This window comes from Dasypus novemcinctus, chromosome 12 (assembly GCF_030445035.2).
Source record: "Dasypus novemcinctus isolate mDasNov1 chromosome 12, mDasNov1.1.hap2, whole genome shotgun sequence".
In the NCBI taxonomy this organism is placed as follows: domain Eukaryota; kingdom Metazoa; phylum Chordata; class Mammalia; order Cingulata; family Dasypodidae; genus Dasypus; species Dasypus novemcinctus.
In genome coordinates this window covers 92,398,908-92,424,894 of record NC_080684.1, presented here as the reverse complement: position 1 = coordinate 92,424,894, position 25,987 = coordinate 92,398,908, and the positions used below count along the sequence as shown (strand labels likewise).

The following is a 25,987-nucleotide window of genomic DNA, read 5'->3' as shown; positions in this document are numbered from 1 at the left end:
GCTTGCCGTCGCCGCGTCTCTCCGCGGAGCCGCGCCTGCGCGCTGAGTTCCCGAAAGCGGCGCCGGGGTAAGTGGGATTGCGCGGCATCAGCTCTTCAAAGCGGTGTTGAGTCTCCGCCGCCTTCGTCGCCACCATGAGTCGCAACTACAATGATGAACTGCAGTTCTTGGAAAAGATCAACAAAAACTGTTGGAGGATCAAGAAGGGCTTCGTGCCCAACATGCAGGTGAGGCGGGGCAGCGGGACCCGGCGGCGAGGCCTTCCCAGCTCCGAGGCCACGGCGCCTTCCACCCACGCGGGGACCCGAGCCCTCCCAGGAACTGGTTTGACCCCTGCCCCCCGCGGTCCCCTTCCGGTCCGCTGGGCAGTCCGCTCTTCTTCCCGCAGAACATATCCCCCAAGAACGAGGACAAGCAAAGCGGAATATGTCTTGGGAATCTAAGTAGATACGAAATTGGAATTTGCAGAGTATTTTTCGCACAGATCAGTTCAGTCTCATAAACTCACCGTGAAATGTGTGATGTTCCTGAGTCTCAGAGCCGCTGAACTTTTTCAAGGTGTCACAGCCAACCCTGCTTAGAGCTGCTGGGACTGGAACTCAGTCCTCTGAGTCATACTGGTCATTTATATGACACTTAAATACCTGTGTTTACGGAACAAGTTTTTAGCATTCACTACTCCATGTTGGTTTTTAACAAAAGAAGTTTGTTCCTGGAAACAACCCAGAGGATTACCAGGGCAAGGGTTGATTTTTCTTTCTTTTTTAAGTATTAACTTTGCAGAAGGACTCTGAGTTGTCAGGTCAGTGACAGAGCCTCCTCTCCCCACCTAGTAAGAAGCTCAGCCAGCACCCCATTCCCAGTTCAACTCTTTTCCCCTGATGTGATGACATATCCCAGATGGAGACTTAGGAACACAAGACCAAAGAGTTTAAAAGCCTGGACTCACAGTATCACTTGGGCTTCATAGCTCTTTTTGTTCAGTATGTTTATTCTATTAAAGCATTTTTGAGGTTTTAGTGCATAGGTTGTTAAATGACCTTTAAAGTTCTTTAAGGTGTCATGTTATGTGCACTGAAAGTTTGCAGTTCTGTGTCTTGGTTTTAAAAAAAAGACAAAACAGTACCTAATAGCCAACTCCATCCTTCCGTACAATTTCAAACCTTATGAAATATCCCCTGTGAGCAAAGCACTGAGCTAGACATGGAGAGAAGAAAGAAGCAATAATAACACTCCTTTCTCCTAGGTTTTCCATTTGGCCAAACAGTTCTTTGTATGGAAACTGGGTCCATGAGGGAAAGAATAGAGAATAAGAAACACAATGAAATGGTCATCTTGAGCACCTTGTCATTGTCCAGCAGCAGTTCTGGCTTAACTTGAAGCACATACACTACTAATTCTGTTTGACAGCAAGTATAATTTTATTAGACAATTCTGGTTTAAGTATGTGTACAGCACCAACCCTTACCACCATTTCCTTGGAGATAGAGAATGAAATATTGACGTATTGCTCTTAAAAAGTTACTGATGGGGAGAAGCTGTAGTTCAAGTGGTTGAGCGCCTGCTTCCCATGTACAGGGACCTGGGTTCAATCCCTGTCCTCTCAAAAACAACAAATAAAAAAAGCCAACTTATTGGGGAGCACATGCAGCTCAGTGGTTGACTGCCTGCTTCCTATGTATAAGGACTGGAGTTCAATCCCTGGTACTTCCTTTTGGGGGGAAAAAAAAAAAAGTTACTGGTTTTTATCCTAACCCTGAATTCTGTTCCCATCTTCATGATAATGGTGAATTTATATACTCAAAATTATTTTTCTAACTTATTCTTAAGATCCACACACATTAAATTTCTCCTTGTGCCTAAAAACACTGTGTTCCATCTTCATTTAAATTTTTGCTCAGTTCCTGCATGTTCTGTTTTTCTAGTGATGTCTCTTGTCTTAAAAGAGCCAATAGAACTAGGACTTCAAGGAAGACTTCCCCACTCCCTAGACTGTTTAGCCACTACCTAATTGTATTCTTTCATACCATTGTGTACTTTCAGAGGACTTGCTTTGTTGCACTTTAGTTTTCTTGTCTAGGCTGCCTACTAGACTGGAAGCTCAAAAGCAGGATCTTGTCATATTCTTTGTATCTTCCCTTAGTGCGCAATACGATGTCTGGGACCCACAGTAGCTCCTCAGTAAATGTTTGGTGAATTAATAAATGTGACCCTTAGAAAATTGTACTGGAGATACTTTCCATCACCTGGGATTGTTTTTCTTGCAGTGGTGATGAAGTGATCCTTCTCTTAAGAGAAATGAGTTTACTTTCCAGATGATTACGTGTTAAGTCTTTGGTTCTCCATTTCTGGGCAGTTCTCTCATAAAAATGTTCTGGCCTTTGGTGTTACATAATTAGTCTTTCATTGCCTTCTGTGTACCTCCTTTATCCTCTTAACTGGGAGTAGATTATAGAACAGAGCACACAGCTGCATGTTAAATTCTTTTTTACTTATTTATGGAGGTACAGATTTGTAAATCAGCATAGGCCACACTAAAGTGTAATTTCTTCTAAACACAGAAAGGAAAAAAAACCCACTAAAGACAGATGACTACATTTGAGTGTTTAGAATTTGAGTTGTATGATTCTTCTGTTTTTCAAAATGCATTGATGTTTTAGAACAGCAAGAGCGCTGAGACCTTTGGCCTTTATTAGAACGTAATTGGAAGACTTCTTTATCATAGAGAAAAAGAGCTTATCTTTTTCTTTGTGATAAATTCTTAAATGTGGCTTTGATAAGAGTAAACACGGAACAATTTGTGAATCTCGTAAAATACATTTTTAAGGCATATTGTAAGGCATACCGGATATAAGTATCCAGTAGTCTTTGAAAGTAAGTTTTCTGCTTAAGGTAATGAGAAAGTGTTTTCTGAAGAGCAAAGTAAAATAAATATTGCATACAGTGTTTTATTATATCTAGTGTGTCTATATCACATACGTATGCTCAAATACAGCTTTTCCTTTTGTTTGGTACCAGGTTGAAGGAGTTTTCTATGTGAATGATGCTCTGGAAAAGTTAATGTTTGAGGAGTTAAGGAACGCCTGTCGAGGTGGTGGTAAGTACATTAGGGTTTCACTGGGTATGGTTGGTGTCTTCTTGTGGCCTGAGAAAATAGTAATGCAAATAATTGTAATTCAGAAATATAAAAATGTTGTCAGTGAATGATCAAGATTTGAAATGAGATGAAAGAAACTTTACTTATTCACAATCATATTCAGTTAGTCATGTGGCCTTGTGGAAAGGATTTAGAGCTGAGTAGAACTATCTCAGCTGATTTTGGATATGGAACATTGCCATTTTTTGAGCATTTACTATGTTCCAGGCCCTTACTAAGTGCTTTACATACATTACCTAATATAATACTTAGAGTAAATAAGAGGAAAGTGTTATTTCCATTTTACAGATGCAGAAGTCAAGACTCAGTGAGATTAAATTGCCCAAGGTCAGACAACTTCTTGGCAAAAAAGCCAGAATTCAGATCCAGAGTGTCCAATTCCAGAGCCAGTTTTCTTAGCCAGTGCATTAACCTCACTGAGCTTCAGTGATCTCATCTGTCAATTGGGTTTACTACACCTACCTTGTAGAGCTGCAGTGAGGCTTAGAGATAAGTGAATAAAGCTCTAATATAATGCTCTAATGTTAGTGGTACAATAGAACTCTCCCGGGTTTAACCTTTTTATTTTTCAGGTCAGCAAACGGAATCTCTTGTCCCCCTCAAGGGTGTGCTCACTTGTCTAAAATGACATAGCTACCAAGTTGACAGCTGGGACTGGAGCACATATCCCCTGATACTCAAGTCAGTGTTTCCTCAGTTTTGCCACATCGCCTTTGTCATTTACAATAAAACCACCACTGACTTTGTAAAAAAATAATTTGAACTATTGAAAGAATACATTTTTTTGTATTGACAACATGAAGTTTAATAGCTATGTTTTGCATCTCCAGTATAACATTTGCAAACTACCTCTTCATTGTTTGCACAGAACACTGACATGTTTGTAATTAGTCTGGTTGCCCTTACTACCTTTCCAGTGCATTCCATCTCAAATGTCCTTTTATATTTTGTTGTTTTAGTAGTTCTAACCACTAGCTCTTCACTTAATGCAATTTAGAAATGTATGAATATACTTCATGCTAAAAATCAAATGTTTCATATTTTCTTACCCTGAATTTTTATCTTCAGGTGTTGGTGGCTTCCTGCCAGCCATGAAACAGATTGGCAATGTGGCCGCCCTGCCTGGGATTGTTCATGTGAGTCATATTCAGTGCTTGAATCATTTATGTTTTCTCTTATCTAAAAGTGTGTGGAATGGATGATTAACCATACTTATCTGATCTTGTTGTCATTTAGATAGTGACCTTTGAGTGTCTAGAAATAACCTGGGACTTAAAGAAAATACTTTAGTCTGGATAACAGCTCAGTTTCTCAATTCCTTTGGCTATAATCTATAAGCTTTCAAGAACCTTTGAGGTAGTTTTTATGTTTCCTTGTTCCTTTGTTTTAGTACGTGATTACTGGATTGGTACACTACCATCATAGGTTTCCCTGTAGCCGTGTTCAAGATGAGCATTAGAGAAGGAATGGAAAGAAGTTTAAGGGTTAGAATTGAGAAAAGCGAGAGGACAGTAGAGGTCTTCTGGACATGATTGAAAAAGGAGTGGTGGTGATAAAACAGAGATGCAGCTAGGTGGTGTGACTGGCACCCACCATAGTCTAACATTCAGATTCTGCCACTGGAGGTATATGTTGAAAACAAATCCATTCAACAAACAGTTTTTTTGTTTTGTTTTAAAGATTTATTTCTCACCCCTTCCCCGCCCCCCCAAGTTGTCTGTTCTCTGTGTCCATATGCTGCGTGTTCTTGTTTTTGTCTGCTTCTGTTGTTGTCAGCGGCACGGGAATCTGTGTTTCTTTTTGTTGCGTCATCTTGCTGCGTCAACTCACCGTGTGTGCGGCACCATTCCTGGGCAGGCTACACTTCCTTTCGTGCTGGGCGGCTCTCCTTACGGGGTGCACTCCTTACATATGGGGCTCCCCTACACGGGGGACACCCCTGTGTGGCAGGGCACTACCTGCGCGCATCAGCACTGCGCGTGGGCCAGCCCCACACGGGTCAAGGAGGCCCGGGGTTTGAACCGCGGACCTCCCATGTGGTAGACGGACGCCCTAACTACTGGGCCAAGTACGTTTCCCCCAAAAATCAATTTTTGAATTCTTTATGTCAGAATGGCTTATGCCTTTAAGAAACTCATCATTGTCTGGGTGTGTCCATATGTCCTCATGGTGTTTGAACTGCATTCTTGCCAGTCAGAATCCTTTTCCAGGTTGCAGATATAGAAAGAATATGGTATTCATACCATCCAGTGGCTTGCAGTTATCTGCAATTGCTTGAACAGATATAAATCTGGTATTTCCCTCTTCTTAAACCACTATGACCACAATTTGTTAATGTCACAAGGTCATCTTTAAATTGTAACTGTACATTAAAGTTAATATGTGGTCCTCTTATATTCTGAGGTTTTCCTGTTTTGGGTTTCCTTAGTTAATGATCAGACTTATTAAAAGGTTTCCCCCTCTATATTTAGCTTTGTAATTAGGAGTTTTGACACGTAATTTCCACCTATAAAGAAGATGTCATGAAAACAGAATCTTGTTTGGCTGGAGGCTATAGCCTGCAGCCTGTTTAAGAATCTATCACCTCTTATCATGCAACAGAGTGCCAGATTAAGAAAGCTGTATTTTATTTTCTGATTCTTCTTTCAGCGATCTATTGGACTTCCTGATGTCCATTCCGGTTATGGGTTTGCTATTGGGAATATGGCAGCTTTTGATATGAGTGACCCTGAAGCAGTGGTATCCCCAGGTAAGTCACTGTGTACATCTGTCTGTGTGGTTTCTCTCTATGAATCATAACCTTTCTAAGATAGAGTATGGCTTCTCTTTTTTTGTGCCTCTCTCAGTGTGATCATACTATATCATTTCCTTTTTTCTCATTTACTGAGAGATATAATTATATGCACTAAGAGACTTAAAATAAGCAAAACATATTTAGTGAAAATTTACTAGTTTCCTCTTAAATGCCAAATACTCTTCAGACATTGGATACAGAACAAACTGAACTATTTCCCTGTCAAATTATTATCTTCTTTATGTCTTGGTTATCTCAATGGACAAGCTGGAACTAATAATGATACATACCATATAACATTACTGTGAGGAGTCAATGGGTTAGATCATATAAAATACTTAGATGGTGCTAGGCACACAGTACTCAGTAATTATTTGCTCTCATCATCATTTTTATATGTCTCTAATCATATACATTTTTTCTGCTCTGGGATGCTTTTGCTGAAAACAGTCCACATCAGAATTGGTATCTTCACCTTCAAAAAGAATAACTAGAAAGACTGGATAAAATATAAAAACATCTGTTTGAAAACACTGGAAAGCTACCAGGGCAATGAGAATTTGTGAGGCCAAGATTCAGAGGGAGAAGCAGATGTGGCTCAACTGATAGAGCATCTGCCTATCATATAGGAGGAGGTCCAGGGTTTGAACCCAGGGCCTCCTGGCCGGTGTGGTGAGCTGGCCCACCCGCAGTGCTGCCACGCGCAAGGAGTGCCATGCCACGCAGGGGTGTCTCCTGCATAGGGGAGCCCCACACACAAAGAATGCGCCCCACAAGGAGAGCCGCCCCTGCGTGAAGAAAGCACAGCCCGCCCAGGAGTGGCGCTGCACACACGGAGAGCTGACACAAGAAGTTGATGCCACAAAAAGAGACACAGATTCCCAGTGCCACCAAGAATGCAATTGGACACAGAAGAACACACAGTGAATGGACATGAGAGCAGACAATGGGGGTGGGGGGGGGGAATAAATAAATCTTAAAAAAAAAAAAAAAAGATCCAGAGGAAGAGAAAAGCCCAAATATGTGAACCTAGTGTAGCATTTAACACAGTTTTATCTTGAGGTAATGGCAAGTTTCAATCAGTAAGGACACATAGAAGATTTAAACAATACAGTTAATAAACCTGACACCTTGACCTATGTGTGTAGTGTATGTGCACACATTACATTGCATCTCAAAACTGCAGAATAGACATTGTTTTCAAGGGCACTTAGATCAGTTACCCAGAGGTTTGTGTTGAGCTGTGAAGTAGACCTCAAATTGCAAATCATTGAAATCCTACAGAGTAGGGGTTCTCACGCTTTTTGGACTTAGAAATCCCTTTACCCTCTTAAAAATTATTGAGGATTGGGAGTGGATGTGGCTTAAGCAGTTGGGCACCTCCTTCCCACGTGGGAGGTCCTAGGTTCAGTTCCTGGTGCCTCCTAAAAAGAAGACGAGCATACAATGAATGGACACAAAGAGCAGACAGCAAGCACAAACAATGAGGGGCAAGAGGAGAAATAAATCTTTTTAAAAAATTATTGAGGATTTATGTGAGTTATAGCTATCAGTGTTTACCATACCAGAAACTAAAACTGAGGTATTTTTAAAACACAGGAATTTGAAAGTACAAGTTTCATTATCCATTAGAGCAAAGTTGTCACATCATGCAGCCTTTGGAAAATCTTACTGTATCCTCATGTGCAAATGAAGGTAAAAAAGGCAAATAACATCTTAGCATTATTATAAAATTAGTGCTAGAGACCTGAACAGGTCTTGCTCCCTCTCCCCCCAGGGAGCTCTGGACCTCTTTAAGAACCACTAATACAGTGGAATTAAGTTAGGAATCATTAAACAAAAGAAAAAAGATAAAAGCCTAGAAAATCCCCATGTATTTAGAAATTAAACAGTATGTGTTAAAAAATTACACATCAAAGAAGAAATCATAACAAATTAAAAAGTTTTTAAGATTTATTTTTCTTTATCCCCCCATTCCCTCCCATTGTCTGCTCTCTGTGTCCATTTGCTGTGTGTTCTTCTGTGTCTGCTTGTATTCTCATTGGGCAGCTCTGGGAACTGATCCTGGGACCTTCGGAGTGGGAGAGCGGCGATTACTCTCTTGCACCACCTCAACTCCCTGTTCTGCTGTCTTCTTATTTTCTCTCCTCTGTATCTCTCGTTGTGTCATCTTGCTGCACCAGTGCTCCACAATGGCTGGCACACCTGCATGGGGCAGCTTTCCTGCACTGAGCAGCATTCCCATGTGGGTCAGCATTCCCCTGTGGGCTGGCACTCTGTGTGGGCCAGCTCATTGCATGGGCCAGTTTGCCCTCACCAGGAGGCCCTGGGCATCAAACCCTGGACCTCCTATATGGTAGACGGGAGCCCAATTGGTTGAGTCACATCCATTTCCCTAGAAAGTATTTTTAACATTAAAAGTGCCTATATATAAAACTTGTTTATTACTACTATCTGCTAATTTATAGCAGTGAAGGTACAAATTAGGAAATGGAAAGGCTACCAGGGGAAGCGGCTGTGGCTCAATTAGTTGGTCTTCTGTCTACCATATGGGAGGCCCTGGTTCATGTCCCCGGGCCTCCTTGTGAAGGCAGACTCGCCTGCACGCTGCAGAGAGCCACCCGGCCTGCAAGCGCTGTGGAGAGCCAACTTGGCAAGGTGACGCAACAAAAAGGGAGACCAGCAAAAACACAGAAGAGCATGTAGCAAATGGGCACAGAGAACAGACAGCAAACAAGCTGCAAGGGGGAAGGGAAAATAAAAAAGCTATCAGATTATGTAAGCATCCATCTCAAAAGAACAACAAACTAGATCCTAAGAAAATAGAAAAATTGGAATAATTAAAAGCAAAATTAGGGAATCGGATGTGGCTCAAGTGATAAGGCTTCTGCCTACCATATGGTAGGACTCAGGTTCATTCTCTGGGGCCTCCTGGTGAAAAAGAAGAGAAAATGTGCCTGTGCAGTGAGCTGAGTGTCTATGCAGTGACCCGAGTGTCCACGCAAGTGCCTGTGTGGTGAGCCAAGTGCCCCTGTGGCGAGCCGAGTGCCCACGTGCCAAGCCAGGTGCCCATGTGAATGCCCACGCAGTGAGCCAGTGCCCGCACAAGTGAGTCACATAGCAAGATGATGATACAAGAATAGAGAGACAAAGGGGACAGTCAAGGTGAAGCACAGCAGTGACCAGAAACTGAGGTGGAACAATTGACAGGGAACCTCTCTCTATGTTAGAGGTCCCCAGGATCAAATCCTGGTGAAAACTAGAAGAGAAGACAAAAAGAGAAATAGATACAGAAGATCACACAGTGAATGGACATAGACAGCAAATACAGCAGTGCAGGGGAGGGGTGGGGGAATAAAAGCAAAATTAGTGAAATGAAGATACACAATAGGAGTAGCAACATAGCATAAAGTTGGGTATTTGAAAAGACTAATATAATTCATAAGCTCATCAAGAGTGATTGAGACAAAAAGAGCACATAATTCACATTTAGATCTCTATTCTAGATGTTACTTGTTCATCACTGTCTTCTTGGCCCATATATTATCTTGAGTATATATGTTACTTTAGATGTTTTGGTGTCATCAGACTCTATCCAGCAGAAAACCACTTTGATGCTTACTTGAAAACATAGTATCTTTAAGAGAATGGCTCTCTTTTTAACTCTGTATTAGTGGTGAGAAACCACAGGTAACAATGCCCAACCACCTGGTTTTGCTAATATTTAAATAACTTTTCTATATGTTGTAGGGGGTGTCGGATTTGACATAAACTGTGGTGTCCGCTTGCTAAGAACCAATTTAGATGAAAGTGATGTCCAGCCTGTGAAGGAGCAACTTGCCCAAGCTATGTTTGACCACATTCCTGTTGGAGTAGGATCAAAAGGTGTCATCCCAATGAATGCCAAGTAAGAGCATAAGTTCCCAATAAATAGGTTGAAAGACATCAAGATTGGATAACCCTCACATTGACTTACAATGTGGGATGCTTGGGAGATGGTGGATTGTCCAGTCACTTTTTAGAATGTAGTAAAGAATTGTTTATTTAAGTACCAGGTCTGGCTCATTTACTAGAGACATTCATCACCTGCTGTTTGTTGTAATGGCTTTGATGTATAGTAGGAGTAGTTGTAATAGAGCACTTTCAATATGTAAGGCACTCTGCTATAGTATACATGCATCACATCACTTCATCAACACAAAACCTCAATATTTAAAAAGTAAATAACTCTTAATTCACAATTAAAGAAGCTTTGCTTTAGAGAGATAAGAAATTAGTCTAGAATTGAAATGATAAGTAAATTAGTAGCTAAAGTCAGGAATTAAGCCATGGATCCTTTGATTTGAGAAGCTGTATTCTGAACCCCACTGTCTTGTCTTTCAACCTAATATTTCACCAGGACTTTGCTTTCTGAATTGTGGCGCTGAATGTTCATCAGCTCAGATGTTATGTATTTGTAAAGTAGAGAATTATATATAAGGCTATGACGTCACTACCTTTCAGATGACCATTGACTGTACAGAGTCATATGTAAAGCAGTGCATCTTAAATTTTTAATTAATCAGGAATTTTAAAAAATTAGAGCAGCTGCTAATTTGCTAAAAAGCTACTGGTATACCACAAATGTGCTGACTTTTATTATTAGGCTAAAAGCTTACAGTTCTGAGACTGTGAAAGTGTCCAAATCAAGGCCGCCAGCCATCCTGGAGTTCTTTCCTCTCTTACATGGCAAAGCACATGGAAGCATCTGCTTCTCTTCTGGGTCTCATTGCTTCAGCATCTGGCTGCTCTGTCCATGGCTTCTCTTCTCCCTGGTTCCTCTTTGAGCTCCTAGGTTCCTTCTCTCCATCTCTGTGGCCTTTTTCTCTGTGTGTCTGCAACTTTTTAGTCCTCATTTATAAAGAACTCCAGTAAGAGGATTAGGGCACACCCTGGGTCCCACAATCTAATCAAGGGTCCTTATCTGAATCTAACCAGAAGGTTTTACCTAACAGATATACACACACAGAAATAGGTTAGCTTAAGAATATAATTTTCTGGGGTCCACAAAAGATTTAAACCAGCACAAGAAGTTTTAGGTTTTTAGAAAAATCATGCAGAAAGTACAGGGTTCCCATATACACACGTACCCACACATGCAGTTTTCCCTATTAACATTTTACTTTCATGTGGTACCTTTCTTACAGTTGTTGAAATAATAATTATAGTCCATGGGGTTGACTCAGTGTTATACAGTTCTATGGGTTGGTTTTGGGGTTTTGGTTTTTTTTCTTTTAAGTTCTGGTAACATACAGCCTAAAATTAATCATTTTAACCACTTTTACACCTTAAACTTTGCAGAGTCAGTAACAGAAGAGTTTGCCTAACAAGTATATTTCTTTGACATTTTCTGTTTTATCTTTAAAATTCATGAGGATTTTATATTCTATTCATTTCATTTATGTATATATATAAAAAAAGTTTATAACTATTAACTCAATATTACACAACCTCCTCCAAAATACACTTTAAGGAAAATTTAAACTCTCTGAGGATGCCTATTCTGTGGCTTTATGTGATCTCTGACCTGCAGCCCCCCTTTGAGAAGCATACATGGAACACAAGTAAATTCCAAGCATCTTTACAGATGATTTGGATAGGAATTTTGTCCTAATTAAGTGTTTGAAATAGAGTGTCATCTGGGGTGGTGGGAAGAGAACATTGAAAATTGTCATCTTTCCTCTTAGAGAATTGGAATAGGACTAGATTTTGGATGAAGGAATATTGGCATTTTTCCCATTTAAGAGTTCAGTAATGTACATGCACTTAAGCTTCAAAATGAAGGCGCAGTAGGCATATAGTACTTCTCTCAAGGTGGAAGTACCCATTAAAATTTTAACTTGGGGGAAAATGGATATGGCCCAAGCGATGGAGCTCCCTCCTACTACATGGGCGGGTCATGGTTCGGTTCCTGGTGCCTCCTGAAAAAGACAGCAAGCTGGTGCAACAGGCAGGTGCGGCAAGCTGACACAAGACACAAACAAAGCGGCAAGCAGAGGTTCCAGGTAAGACGAGCAAGGTGGCAAGCTGACGCTAACGGGCAGGCACAGTAAGCTAATGCAAAAACAAGATGATGCAACAGGAGATAGTAGAAGAAAAGCATAATGAGAGATACAACAAAAGCAGGGAACGGAGATGGCACAAGCGATGAGATGCCTCCCTCCCCCATCACAGGTCCCCGGTTCAGTTCCCAGTGCCTCCTAAAGAAACAGGGAAGACAAACAGACGCAGCAAGTGCAAACAAGGGGATAGGGAAAAATTAACTAACTTGTGTGCCATGAGGAATTGTAGCTACCTTTATTTATTATTTGATTTAATTTTTCATAAATTTTCTTGGCCTGCTTAATAACCACCTTACAGACTTAAGGATCAGAGAAGCAAATCTAATGTCAAAATGCTTTGAAAGGTGCAAGGGGCTAAAATCCTCTCTGAGAGGGCATTTACCATTTTATATTGCAATAATTTATGAGACTGCTTCCCTCAAAAAGCTAATGCTTCTGAAAGCCTGAACTGTGTCTACCCCTTAGCACAGTGCCTTGTACATGAGAGAGAATAAATTTAGTATTCTCCTCTGCCCTTTCGTGATGTGGTCATTCTTAGGTTTTGATCTTCCTTTGCTATTAAATAACTCCTTACTACTCATTTCAGAGACTTGGAGGAGGCCTTGGAGATGGGTGTGGACTGGTCCTTGAGAGAAGGGTATGCCTGGGCTGAAGACAAGGAGCACTGTGAGGAGTATGGAAGGATGCTGCAAGCTGACCCCAATAAAGTTTCTGCAAGGGCCAAAAAAAGAGGCCTTCCTCAGGTAACTTCCTTTGGAGGGGCAACATATATTATTTTCTTATATTCTGTTTTTCATGGGAAAAAATGTTCTGTCTTCCATTTATGTCATATCCCCAGGTTTTTTCACAGTATATCAGAAAATGCACACTTATTTGTTTATGCTTCATTCTTAATCTTAAAAGATATCAGGAGCTATAAATGTTCATAAAACAAGATATCATGAGTCAGAAGTAGGTGAGAGTGAAACAGGATAGGATAAAAGGCTTACAATATGTGCCAGAATACTTACGTACAGACTTTGACAATCTACACATTTAGTTAGCCCATAGCTTTCTGGCAGCTGAGATGAAAAGAGATACCAGAGAGGGAAGCGGATGTGGCTCAACTGATAGAGCATCTGCCTACCATATGGAGGGTCCAGGGTTCAAACCCAGGGCCTCCTGGCCCATGTGGTGAGCTGGCCCACGTGCAGTGCTGCCACGCAAGAGGAGTGCCATGCCACATAGGGGAGCTCAACACACAAGAATTGTGCCCCACAAGGAGAGCTACCCCGCATGAAAAAAGCACAGCCCACCCAGGAGTGGTGCCTCACACATGGAGAGCTGATGTAGCAAGATGACACAACAAAAAAGATGCAGTTTCCTAGTGCTTCTCTGACAATGCAAGAGGACACAGAAAAATGCACAGTGAATGAACACAGAGAGCAGACGAGAGGAAGGGAAGAGAAATAAATCTTAAAAAAAAAAAAAAAAAAAGATACCAGAGTATCCCTTGTCAGTTCATGGTGTCTGTGAGGTAATATGCAGCTAATTGCGATGGCTTTGCCTCTAATTCACTCTGATCTTGGACAAGTCTCTTTGCCCTCTCTGGGTCTAATTCTCTTAATCTGAAAATTTGGTTAGTTAAAACTGGGCATCCTCTGAAGACTTGCAGCATTGCTTTTCTTTGGTTCTCTGAATCATCTATTAGCCCCACTTGCAGGATATATTCTTATTCAGTGATCGATAATGTTAGAGGTCAGTGAACTTTTAGATATTTTGGAAATCTTATTTTTGGATCTTTGGACCTTGTCTGAGAATCAGCATTTATCATTTCATCACAGTTCATCCCAAAATTTAACCCTTCTCTTCATGTGCCATTTTAATGACCTGAGTTTGTTTGTTTTTGTGTATGTGAAACATTTTATATGTGTACCTCTGGTAGCTTATGACATAATAATTCATTTGTGGAGCTGGTCCACATTTTATTGTGTGGAATATTGCTTTAAATCAGAGGTTTTTAACCAGGGGTCCCTGGGCCCACAAAGGGTCTGTGGAAAGATTTCAGGGGTTCCTTGAGCTTGAACTGAAGAAAATCAACTTATCTTTACTTTCCCTTACCTCTAACGAAAATTTAGTATTTTTTTTACTTATGAATGTATGCAATAAATAAATTATAGTAGTATTCATTTCACCTGACTGGCAAAGGGGTCCTTGGAACAAAAAAGGTAAAGAACCCCGCTCTAAATGAATGGAGCATCTCTGAGTCTTAGAAAATTTTTTGTTACATAAAACATTTGTGGTTGGTTTTGTTGTCATTGGTTTGTTTTCACGTACTTGCTTTTAATTGGATTTTTACTACTTGAATAGAAGCCCTTTTATCAGACATTCTTATATTTGCAGCTGGGGACCTTAGGAGCAGGCAACCATTATGCAGAAATCCAGGTTGTGGATGAGATTTTCAATGAGTATGCTGCTAAGAAAATGGGCATCGACCACAAGGGACAGGTGTGTGTGATGATCCACAGTGGCAGCAGAGGCTTGGGCCACCAAGTAGCCACAGGTATATGCTAAACCTAATTCTTGGCTTGCTGCTAAAATTTACATATTACAGGGAACGAGAGTAAAGTTTGAGACAGAAGCCTCTGCAGCTGTACTGTGTGGGTTTATATCCTGGTTCTCCCAGCAGTGAGAGAACAAGTTAAACTACTTCACTGGGTTTTAGCCTCCTCATCTGGGAAAAAATGGGAATAATTATTCCATATGGTATTGTAAGAGAATAAATGAAATCATCCGTATATAGCACTTAAGTCAGTGCCTGACACTTAGTAAATACTCAGTAAATGTTGTCTCCAGGTGTTGTTATGGTTACTATTAACTACCTTGCCAAAAAAAAAGAGAAAGAAAATGCTGAAATCAGATAATTTATGCAGTAGACATTCAGTAAACATGTATTAAATGCCTACTATACAAGACACTGAATTATATGTTACCATGAACTTGGGATGAAGTAGACAGGGATTGTGCCCTCAAATTGTCTTTGAAAGGAGATGTACTGTTCAGTAAAAAGAAAAAGTAATTGTTGAAGATAGTAGTGGACAAAAGAGAGTCCAAATAAATAATGTGTTTAGGAAAAAAATTTCTGGAATGACATCATGGACATGTAACATTTGAGCTGGGCCTAGACATGTATGTGCAGTTTGAATAATCTTGTGCAAAGGACAGCTGGAATGAACGAGCATGAACAAAAGCAGGAGATAGGGAAGTAGTGGCTAGGTCCTTTGAATGACTCAAAGGGGGTGGTGAAAGGATTTATGAATATGTGAATAGTTAAAGATATACGTAGAAGTTACCACAAAAAACTTATATGAATCTCATAGTTCTGTCTTGTATGTGTACCTCACTCTATGAGGATATAATAATTTGTCCAGCCTGGCCCTGTATTTAATGTAACAAATATATGAAGCATTGACTAGTGTTTCTGAACATTCTGTTGAGTAACTGCACTTTCTCATGGTTTTAATTTTCTCACAGAAGAGTTAGTAGTTTCTCTCCAGCTCTTAAATTATCATAAGATACTAAAAATTATTTTTAGACACTATTATGACAAAATGTATTTTAAGACTTGTATGTTCATTCATTCACATGTGGGAGATTAGTGAGTAAGAGCATGATATTACTAATAATGTACCTGTCTCGTTCCCCTTACAAGGCCGCAGGGTCCTGGAGGTCAGTGTTATCTTTGTTGCAGTACTTGGACAGAGAAGATTCTCTATAAATATAGCAGCTAAGCAATTAGATGAACTCAAAAACACTTCAAAAGAAAGTTGCAATTTTTTTTATTTTGTCGTAGTGTGGGTTTAAATATAGTCTACCTTTCTGCAATAAATCTGAACTATAAAGAGAAAAGTGGTTGATTTGGGTATGTTGCTCTCCTGTTCCAGATGCACTGGTAGCTATGGAAAAAGCCATGAAGAGAGACAAAATCATAGTCAATGACCGCCAGCTGGCTTGTGCCCGAATCGCTTCTGCTGAGGGTCAGGACTACCTGAAGGGAATGGCCGCTGCTGGGAACTATGCCTGGGTCAACCGCTCTTCGATGACCTTCCTAACCCGTCAGGTACCGTTGAAGTTGCTCTTTTGTTCCGAATTAGTCATGATGAAGTCAACTGCTTTAAAACATAATAGAGAGGAAGCAGATGTGACTCAAGTAATTGAGCTCTCACTTACCATATGGGAGGTTCCAGGTTCAGTTACCAGGACCTTCTGAAGAAGGCAAGCTGGCACAACGGGCAGGCACAGCAAGGTGATGCAACAAGATGACACAACAAAGAGAAAAGACAGAGACACAGCAAACCAGGGAACTCAAGTGGCTCAAGAGACTGAGTGCCCTTCTCCCACATGGGAGGTCCCAGGTTCAGTTCCCGGTGCCTGCTAAAGAGAAGACAAGCAGACCGCAAGCACAAACAGCGAGGAGGTGCAATAAATAAATAAAAATAAATCTTAAAAAGAAATAGTGGGATCAAATCAGAGTCTATGGGATTTAGTTTTGGAATTTTGCATAACAAGTATTTAGAATATTGGAAAAGAATCCAAGCTTTTGGTGTCTTTTTAAACTAAATCAGTAGAGGGAAGCAGATGTGGCTCAAGCAACTGAGCTTCTACCTACCACAAAGGAGGTCCTAGGTTCAGTTCCCTGCGCCTTCTGGAGAAGTTGAGCAAGAAGGAAGCTGGCAACGGGCAGGCATGGTGAGCTGACTCAACAAGATGACACAAAGAGGAAAGACAGTGAGAGACACAAAGCAAGGAGCTGAGGTGACTCAAGTGATTAAATGCCTCTCTCTCACGTAGGAGGTCTCAGGATCAGTTCCTGGTGCCTCCTAAAGAGAAGACAAGCAGACACAAAGCAGGCAGTGAGCACAAAACAACTCAGGGGGCAGAGGGGGAAATAAGCAAAAATCTTTTTAAAAAATAAATCAGTAGAATATCTGGCTTGCAGCATGAGGGAAGAAGAGAAGTCAAGAATTATTATTAGAATTTGCCTTGTATGTGAAGTGGATAAATGTGACATACACTGAGAATGAGAAGGCTGGGAAAGGAGCATTCTGGAGGGGTAGGATCAAGAGTAGCCTGGAGGGAGTGGGTGTGGCTTGTGTGGTTGAGCTCCTACCTCCCACAAGGGAGGTCCTGGTGCCTCCTGAAAAAAAAAAAACACATGAAAAAACTAACTCAGGGAAGATGATGTGGCTCAGTGATTGAGCACCAGCTTCTGACATACAGCGGCCCAGGTTCAATCCCTGGCCCCCAGTACCTAAAAAAAAAAAAAAATGTAGTTAGGCAACTTTTCAACCAGAGTTGGAATTTATAGAGCCAAGAATTTGCTGTGTGGTCTAAAAGGCATTTATGTAAAGATTAATACTACTACTGTTTTTGCATTCTTATATCTGTCACTCCTTTCAGGAACCAGACTACCTGAAATAAGAGAAGTTTGAAAGAGCTGGTTCTGACTCCTCTTAACCTAAGCTTTTTCTCTTAGGCTTTTGCCAAAGTCTTCAACACAACCCCTGATGACTTGGATCTACACGTGATCTACGACGTTTCTCACAATATTGCCAAAGTAGAGCAGCATGTGGTGGATGGAAAGGAACGGACGCTGCTGGTGCACAGGAAGGGGTCCACCCGTGCATTCCCTCCTCATCACCCCCTCATTGCTGTTGATTACCAGGTAGGGAGCCTTGCAGCTGTGCTCTTAATCAGTGGGCACATGGTCTAGATGGTTCTAACTGTGGGCAAATCGGAATAAGAAAGAAGCGAATGTGAAAAGCAACTATCTGTCACCCTTGAGAGCAGTGATTCCCAGTTTTTGAAGCAGTGGCCCCTTCCCTAATCATCTGTGCTTGGTATTGTGCTCTTTAAAAAAAGTGTTATATGGAGTACCGTTTACCATGGTAAAATGAATTAAGATTATCCTTTTGAAGACTTTGAATTATTAGAGGACATTCTACATTGTTGCAAAGACAGGATTAAGATGAAATTTGAATTGTCACATTTCTCTTACCCTTTGGTATCTAACTTTGGTAGAGTCAGAAAAACCCTTATTTTGCTTTGCTTTTACTTTCCTTGTGTCTGATGCATCTTTCCTGGTCCTCACATTATCACTTCCCCTTACCTTTCCTCCCAGTTGTCAAAGGAACTTCTTAATACAGTTGTAAGGGGCCCAGGTTTTGCCTACAGTCCTGCAGTGCAAGTGAAAATGTAAGTCTCAGGCATCGTAAGCTTTTGCTTTACTACATTTTGACCTGTTTGGTTGATGTGCATCCTCAGCTCACGGGACAGCCTGTACTCATTGGTGGCACCATGGGAACCTGTAGTTACGTTCTTACTGGCACGGAACAGGGCATGACAGAAACCTTTGGAACAACCTGTCATGGAGCGGTAAGGAAAATGGAAACCTACTTAAAAATGCTCCCTTCAGCTGAGCATAGCTCAATTTTGCACTTTGACATGAATATGCATACCTTGGTATCAGCATTAACAAAGCTGAGGTTTGGGTCTGTCTTGTGTTCTACCTGAACTTATTCCCCAGATTGGGTGCTATTTAGTGAAATGACTGAGGTCATCAAGTTTCTCTTCCTTAGTGGGGTCATGGTCGGGCCAGGGTCGCTGCTCCTCATCTGCAAGTCCAGAAAAACCAGTGGAAAATTGTCACACAAGCTGAAATTACTATAACTGTTTATAACTGACATAACCATAAATACTGCAAATTTATATCACAGCCTATCTCAGTGATTAACTGGAGCTGGTCGTTTGCATAATTTATTTGCTCCTTCCCACCAGCTGGATCAGCTCAAGATTGGTGGGGATAGGCCCTATTTGCAAACCAGAGCCCACAATCTGTGGACTGCACACCCATTTCAGTACATTGCCTTTCATCTTCAAAGCTAGGGGTTGGCAAACTTTTTCTGTAAATGAATAGAAAAGAAATATATTTTAAGCTTTGTGGGTCATACCGTCTTTGTTGTAGCAGTGTAAAAGTAGCCATAGGCAAAATACATCAGTGAATGGGGCTGTATTCCAGTAAAACTATTTACAGAAACAGGTGGTGGGCCAGATTTGGCCCATGAGCTAGTTTGTCAGGCCCTCTTCTAAAGTGCTTAACTAGTTCTGGAGTGGGAAATAGAACCTGCCTGTAATAGCCTTCTCTCAGGATACACCCATTTTTTCATTTCCAGCTGCTTCCCAACTCCTAACAGTATTCCAGGGCTTCTCAACTGGGGATGATTTGGGACCTCCCCACTCAACGATGTTTGATACTCTTTAGACAATTTTGTCACACAAAAGGGGAGTGCCACTGACATCTAGGGGATACAGAGTCAGGGATGCCTCTGAATGTCTACAATGCACTGGATGCCCCCACAACAAAGAATTACCTGGCTCAAAACAGTTGTAGTACCAAGGTTGAGAAACCCCATTTAAACTCCACCAAGAGCACAAAGTTTTTGTGGTGATAGACATGCTACAGTATTTATAATTAATAATTTACAATTCTATTTCTGTTAAAATTAATTCAGTAACTAGAAACACACAAAGATAAAACATTAAATACAAAATGTTTTGTATAGGTAGAAGTTTATTTTCTGAAAGGGTAGATATATTGAGGTTTATAACAGAAGACACATAATAAGATTGATAAAATGGGAAAACAGAATTTTTTCCATTATTTTTTTCTTTAAAAAGATCAAGAAAAAGGCATATATATTAATCCTAAGGGTTCCATTAGTAGCTGGAGTCACACATAAAATTTAACTCTGCATTGATAAAGTGAAGGTCATTCCTTTTCCCATTGTAGGGCCGTGCATTGTCCCGAGCTAAATCACGACGTAATTTAGATTTCCAGGATGTCTTGGACAAATTGGCAGATATGGGGATTGCAATCCGTGTTGCCTCACCCAAACTGGTTATGGAAGAGGTAAGAGAAATTTTGATAATATTGCTTAGCAGAGAACTAGCTATAGTTTATGCCAGTAGACAGATAATTTTTAATATTAATTAGCTTCAAAAATGTTGCTACTGTAAAGCTTTAATAAATATATTTACAACATGAAGCTTTTTTCCAAATGTTCAGTAATAAAAATAAAGTCCCAAAAGTAGATTAACTGAATCAAAGGGGATAAACTTTTACTAAGTTCATTCTTAATAAAATAAAGAAGGTATGGATGCCTGCAGTTAACTGGTGGGGTTAGTAATAGTCTCAGGAGGGATCGTGCAGTTAGAACAAGAAAGTGAAGGGAATGTTCAGAGAAGAGGATGACAGTAAAGAGGGGGTTTTATACTTGACCAGCAGGAAAGAGTTCCCAAGGCCACAGTGGAAACGTTTCTGAAATTGTAAGGAATGGGATAGAAAAGGGTATGCACATAGCCCTGTGGGAATGAGTCTGGGGGGCCTGAGCTCCTTGTGCTGTCACAAAGGGTGCATGTGATAAGATTAGTTCTAGTGGTGGTAAGACTGCAGTGAGTGTCGGGTAGGAAGGAGGGGTGCTGGTACTGCTAGATAAGCAAAGACATCTGTGTGTGTACACATTTATAGGTGTTGTTATATATTTGAATGTAATAACTTTCCCTTATTATAAAGGTAATACATGTTAATTGCAGAAATTTTGATAACTGCATAAATAAGTAAAGAAAAGGTAAAATTGTCAGTAACTCCATCATCCAGAGATAATTACCACTAATGATAATGGTGTGTATGTTTTATTGAGTAACATTTTCTCTGAAGAAAATTCGGAAAATACAGAGAAAAGAAAGAAAATGAGAGTGTCTGTCTCTTATCAGCATTGAACGTAATCATTTTTTAAAAATCTTTGCTAATTTGATAGACCAAAAAGAAATCAGTATTGTTTTAATTTGCATTCCTTTAATTACAAGTGAAGTCTAATGTTTTTCAAGATTCCATTTTAGGTAGACTTTTACCATGCTTAATCCTTCCCTGCAGGCTCCTGAATCCTACAAGAACGTGACCGACGTGGTCAACACCTGCCATGACGCTGGAATCAGCAAGAAGGCCATTAAACTGCGACCGATTGCTGTTATCAAAGGCTAGGGCCTTGAGCAGGCCATCAGACCCCACTTACCCTCACCAGCCCTGACGTGGACATGGACAGGGATACTCTTCAGGCATCACATGCAAGAGACCTGACAGTTTCCAAAGTGGGCAGCTCTAACTGTCCGTTCCAAAATGCCTGGCAGGAGGCTCCTGCTTTCAGGAGCTAAAATAACCTTCCTGGAGGAGTCTCGTTGCCCCATATTGAAAGAGATGCTTCCTCCTTTCTTGTTCCACAGATTTTTTGGAAAAACTCTTAGGGGGTTAGGGTGGGTCAAGAAACTGCCTTATTTGGTCATACAAGTCTTCAGTCATCAGAATTAATTTGTTTACACCAAACTCTCTTTACATCCTGAGAGGTGTCATGGAAAACATTCTATTAAATAAAAATTTAGAATGTTTCCTTTCTTCCCTCTCTTTGTCCATTCAGCCACCCATGTACCCACCTAACTCACTCCCCCCACTGAGCAAAATCCTAAATACCTATCTTACTTGGGGATGCATTGAGGAAGGGAGTATGTGTGGAGGTGTAGGAATAGGGGCCCAAAGGGGAAAATAATATTTTATAAAACTTGCTACCCTTTTCATTCTAGATACAAGGGAGAGTTTTGATCTAATTTGCAAAATGGTATCTGCTGGTATATGTCATTACATAAGCCTGACCTCGCAAACTTCTAAATAATGCCTTACATAGAACAGGAGAAACCTTTATGTTATGCTGAATATCTTTCCATTTTTTGATTGAGTTATTATATATAAAAGCACTAAATGATCACCATTGGATGTTAACGATTGCTCTGTGTTGGCAGGTAGTCTTGTGCCACCTGATCAGATTTCATGTGATATCTATAAGTTGTTAAAGGACTATAGCTATAGGCTATTCGGGCCTTAGTTGAGTCTGAACGGCCAATAAAATAGAAAAATCTAGTAAAGTTACAATATTTTGTTTATATTTTGTGCTTAATATTTTATAGCTTTAAAAACTTAGTATGTATACTTAATTCAGCATTATGGGTATTGTCTGATTTTCCCCCCAAGTTACCTTCAGAGGCTCAGCCAAAAAAATAATCTTTCCAGAAACTTACCTTTCAATTTCTAACCAAAACCCTCATTGGAGTATCTTCCAAATGCCTCTGTTGGAAGGCTCGGGAAGAGTAGATTTCTCCGGGGAAATGTATGAGATATAAGATAGCAGTAACATTTCTTTATTCTGAGCATTCAGTAACTTAAATGTTTTTTTGATGATAGAATTTGAATGTTACAAAAAACTAGGTTGAGAATCTAAATATGATCAGTCATGCCTTCAGACTGGACCAGCCACCATGTTGTCCACAGGTGACTAATGGATGTAAACCTGCCAGTGAACAGCAGGGGGCACTTGAAGATGAGAAACAGGCTTTCAGCAGGGCCCTGGGCTCTGGAGATGAGGCAAGACTGGCGTGTCTGTGTAGACTCAAGTAACTGGGGCCCTCATGACAGATCACTCAGAGCCGCTCCCAAAGCTACCTGATGTCAGCACAGGAAATGCCATAGATCATCTGGGAGACCTAAAATTGAGTTTGATTCAGTTCTTTGAAAGTTACTCTTTAGGGTGTTGAAAAGGAAACATGAGGAGAAATACAATTATTTATGCCATGGAGTTTTTTGCTTTAGTAAACTTTTCATTCTTCAGTGAACCTGGCCCTATTGGTAACCATAGAAAGTAATGGTTAATATTTCACTTCCAAAATGGAAGGTGCAAACATTGTTTTCCTTGTTCTAAAGATGTTATTTTCCGTGGGGGGAGGGGAAGCCACTTGAAAATAAATACTCAGTTGAAGCTGCAGCAACCAGCTCTTTTTATTGCCCTAAGGAAATATGCTCCATGCCTGTGCATCTACACAGTCTGGGAAAGCCTTAGAGAGTGTATTGTCTGGGTCCTTCATTCTTAAAGCGTAAGTCTTACTACTATGAGCATCTTGGTCTTTTAAAGACCTCAGAAGGTCCTTGATTTATAATTACTGTTTTTAAAAGGCACTGGCATTAACTGCAATAGGCTGTATCATTCCTGTTGTCAGCATATGGTTTGAAAGAACAATTTATGAAGCATAAGCAAAACCATGGACAGACACTAATTTTCTAATTTTGTGTAATTATTTCCTGGAGCAGTGAGGAAATGAAGATTTAGACATTGAATAAAATCTCTTGCAGACCTTAAGATGCTTCCATTTTGACCTTCAGAGTTTATTTTTAGTAAAAACTTTATTGAATTATAATTAACATAAATAAGTATGCACAAATCATAAAGGTTTTAGTTCAATGAGTTTATTAAAATGTAAATTCACTCAGGTAATTAGCACCCAAAAAAAGGAATAGCACCTTAGCAACAACTAAAAAACTCCTTTATGCTCCTCTCTAATCTACCTCCATAGATCTAACTTTGAATTTTGTGTAAGTGTAATCATTCTGTATATGTTCTTGGGTAAAATATACTTTCTTTAACCATTTGAAAACTGCAGCATGGGATAACATTTTTCTAGATTTTCTTATTTTCTGTTTAAAAAGTGCATGTTTCTATGCTCAGATAAAGTTTTTCTCCTGTTTTTGAGAATTCCTTGCAAACATCCCTTTTGCGGAAATATTTTCAGCCCTTTGTGCCTGGTATTCCAGTGTATAACTCACATGACACATTCTGTCCTCCTTACTTAGGCCCTGTTCTTGCATATGCTCCAGTGCTTGAGTGTATGGGGTTTTTGTGTTATCCAGAGAGCATGAAGAATTAGTCCCTCTGAATCTGATGAGTATGAAGATGCTGTTAAGTATCAGGCACCTTCGAGGATGCCAAATTGCTTCAATAGATTCAGTCTTTAAAAGGTCTTGCTTTACACCTGTGTCTCCATTTGCCAGGCTGCCTACAGAGTGGGTTTGACTTAACAGGAATTTATTGGCTCTTGATTTGGAAGGCTAGATGTCCAAAACCAAGGTGTTGGCAAGGCAGTGCTTTCTGCCCAAAACCTGTAGCATTCTGGTGCTGGTGTGTCACAGTCCTTGAATTCTTGTACTTGTCTGCTCTCCGGTTTCAGCTGACTTCTGCTCTTCTCACTGTATCCAAATTGCTCCTTATAAAGGACCTCAGTAATATGAGTTAAGGCCCTTCCTGATTCATTCGGGCCACACCTTAACTAATAATGTATGTTTAAAAGGGTCCTTTCTTCAAAAGTGCTCACACCTTCAGGAATGTAGATTTAACAGTAAGGTCATGACTTTGTTGGGGTACATAATTTAATCTACCACAAACTACTAAAATACCAGTGATCTAAGGAGATGTTGGGGTGAGGTGTGCATGTTAAAGAGAAGTGAAGGGTGATTTAAGCTGAACCTTGCAGATATGTAGTAAATAAAGTTCTGGACACATTGTAGGTGCTTAACACATTGAAAGTTGCCATTTATGCACTGCTGCTTATCAGACTTTTTTTCAATCAGACATTTTAAGCATACTTTTTTCATCCTTAATGATTGAGGGAGGACAGGACATTATGTGAGCCATTCACAGGAATTTAATGAGGTCTGGAAGGTAGGTATTATCCCTCATTACAGATTAGAACACAGCTTCAGAAAGGTCTAGCAACCTGCCCAGGGGAACTCAACTAATGGCAAAGCTATATACAGAGAGCCTCCTCTTTTGACTCCAACTTCAGTGCTGTTTTCCTGATGTCACACTGCTGCATTTAGCCATTTTGGCTGCTTTTTCTATTCTATAGAAGAACCAGAAAAATCCTATTTGAAATGCTTTTAAATAATTCGGTGTCTCTCTTAGATTTTTCCTTTTTTTAATTGGGAGCAGTCCTGTTGTTTGGTCTTGTTGAGGCAGGTTGGAGCTCCTGACCATCACAGAGGACTCTGGTGCACCTTAAAGATTTCGTCCTGCTCAGTGAATGTGTGCAAAATAGGCCTCCCTTTTTTCCTTGTTTTAAGGTCCATAGATCAGTAAATTCCAGGTAGCCCTCGAGCACGAGGACCCCAGGACCCTGTAAACATTTGCCCCTCTTGGAGAGTTTATAAACGCATTGAGTTTGACAAGGTCTTCCTGGAGTTTGCTCACCTCAGTTGCTGTAAGCTGCTTTCCCAGACAGGAAAGCTGTATAGCCAGTCACAAAACACTGAGACCCTTTGTTCCAGCCTACAAGTCTATGTTGTATCAATTGATAACTTGTTCTTACCATGGACAAAGCACTGGGCTCAGTCCTTTTGGGCTTCACAAAAATTAAGTCACACTCTTCTTTCAGGAACATATAGTCTAATTGGAGATGTGAAATGGATGTATATACTTTCAAGACAAAAGCAATTCATGTAGATTAATAAGTACAAGAAAAATTCTGTAGGGAAAAGCCACTCTGAAGTAGGCACTCTTCCCTAGGCAGCCAGGCTACTTCAGAGGGGTATCATCACTCAAAACCTCAGTGTGTCCTCAGCTCCCATCCCCACCCTTGATTCCCCTGAACCCTGACTTGTGCTCTTAAGATTTCAGTGAAACTGCACTCACTAAGTTCTCTGGTTATTTTGTAGTAGCTCAAGTAGAAGAACCTATTTTCATTTCTGCATTTTTTAAAATAACCACTCTTGGAATATGCTCTTAAACACGTGCACTGGCCTAGGCTCTTGGCCCTCTCATTTTGCACATCTTCATGGTTTATTTTCACCCATTTCTATAACTTCAACTCTCACCTGTGACTGATAACCCAAGTTCATCAGTCCAGCCCACATCCACTGGACACCTCCACTTAAAGATCTCAAACATCTCAGAATCAACACATGAAATCAACTTATCTTTCCCCCTTTAAAAACTGTTCCCAGTCTCCCGAGGCATCAAACATCCA

The 25,987-nt window shown here is 40.4% G+C and overlaps 1 protein-coding gene across 1 annotated transcript; it reads left to right on the top strand.

Moving 5' to 3' along the window:
• Nucleotides 1–18: 18 nt before the first annotated feature.
• On the top strand, nucleotides 19–23,328 carry RTCB (RNA 2',3'-cyclic phosphate and 5'-OH ligase). The gene is made up of 12 exons (XM_058308678.1): nucleotides 19–227; nucleotides 3,019–3,097; nucleotides 4,226–4,293; nucleotides 5,807–5,906; nucleotides 9,702–9,858; nucleotides 12,639–12,795; nucleotides 14,435–14,594; nucleotides 15,976–16,151; nucleotides 17,568–17,756; nucleotides 18,356–18,466; nucleotides 19,881–20,000; nucleotides 21,024–23,328. The coding sequence occupies exons 1-12, from the start codon at nucleotides 135–137 to the stop codon at nucleotides 21,129–21,131; spliced, it is 1,518 nt and encodes a 505-aa protein (XP_058164661.1). The 5' UTR covers nucleotides 19–134; the 3' UTR covers nucleotides 21,132–23,328.
• Nucleotides 23,329–25,987: the final 2,659 nt, after the last annotated feature.

What these genes read in the sequence shown, in the direction of transcription:
- RTCB (XM_058308678.1), top strand. Translation starts at nt 135, where the DNA reads ATGAGTCGCAACTACAATGATGAACTGCAGTTCTTGGAAAAGATCAAC. An exon ending in GAACGCCTGTCGAGGTGGTG is followed by an intron (nt 3,098 to 4,225) that starts GTAAGTACATTA and finishes TTTTATCTTCAG; the next exon opens with GTGTTGGTGGCTTCCTGCCA. An exon ending in CCCTGCCTGGGATTGTTCAT is followed by an intron (nt 4,294 to 5,806) that starts GTGAGTCATATT and finishes TTCTTCTTTCAG; the next exon opens with CGATCTATTGGACTTCCTGA.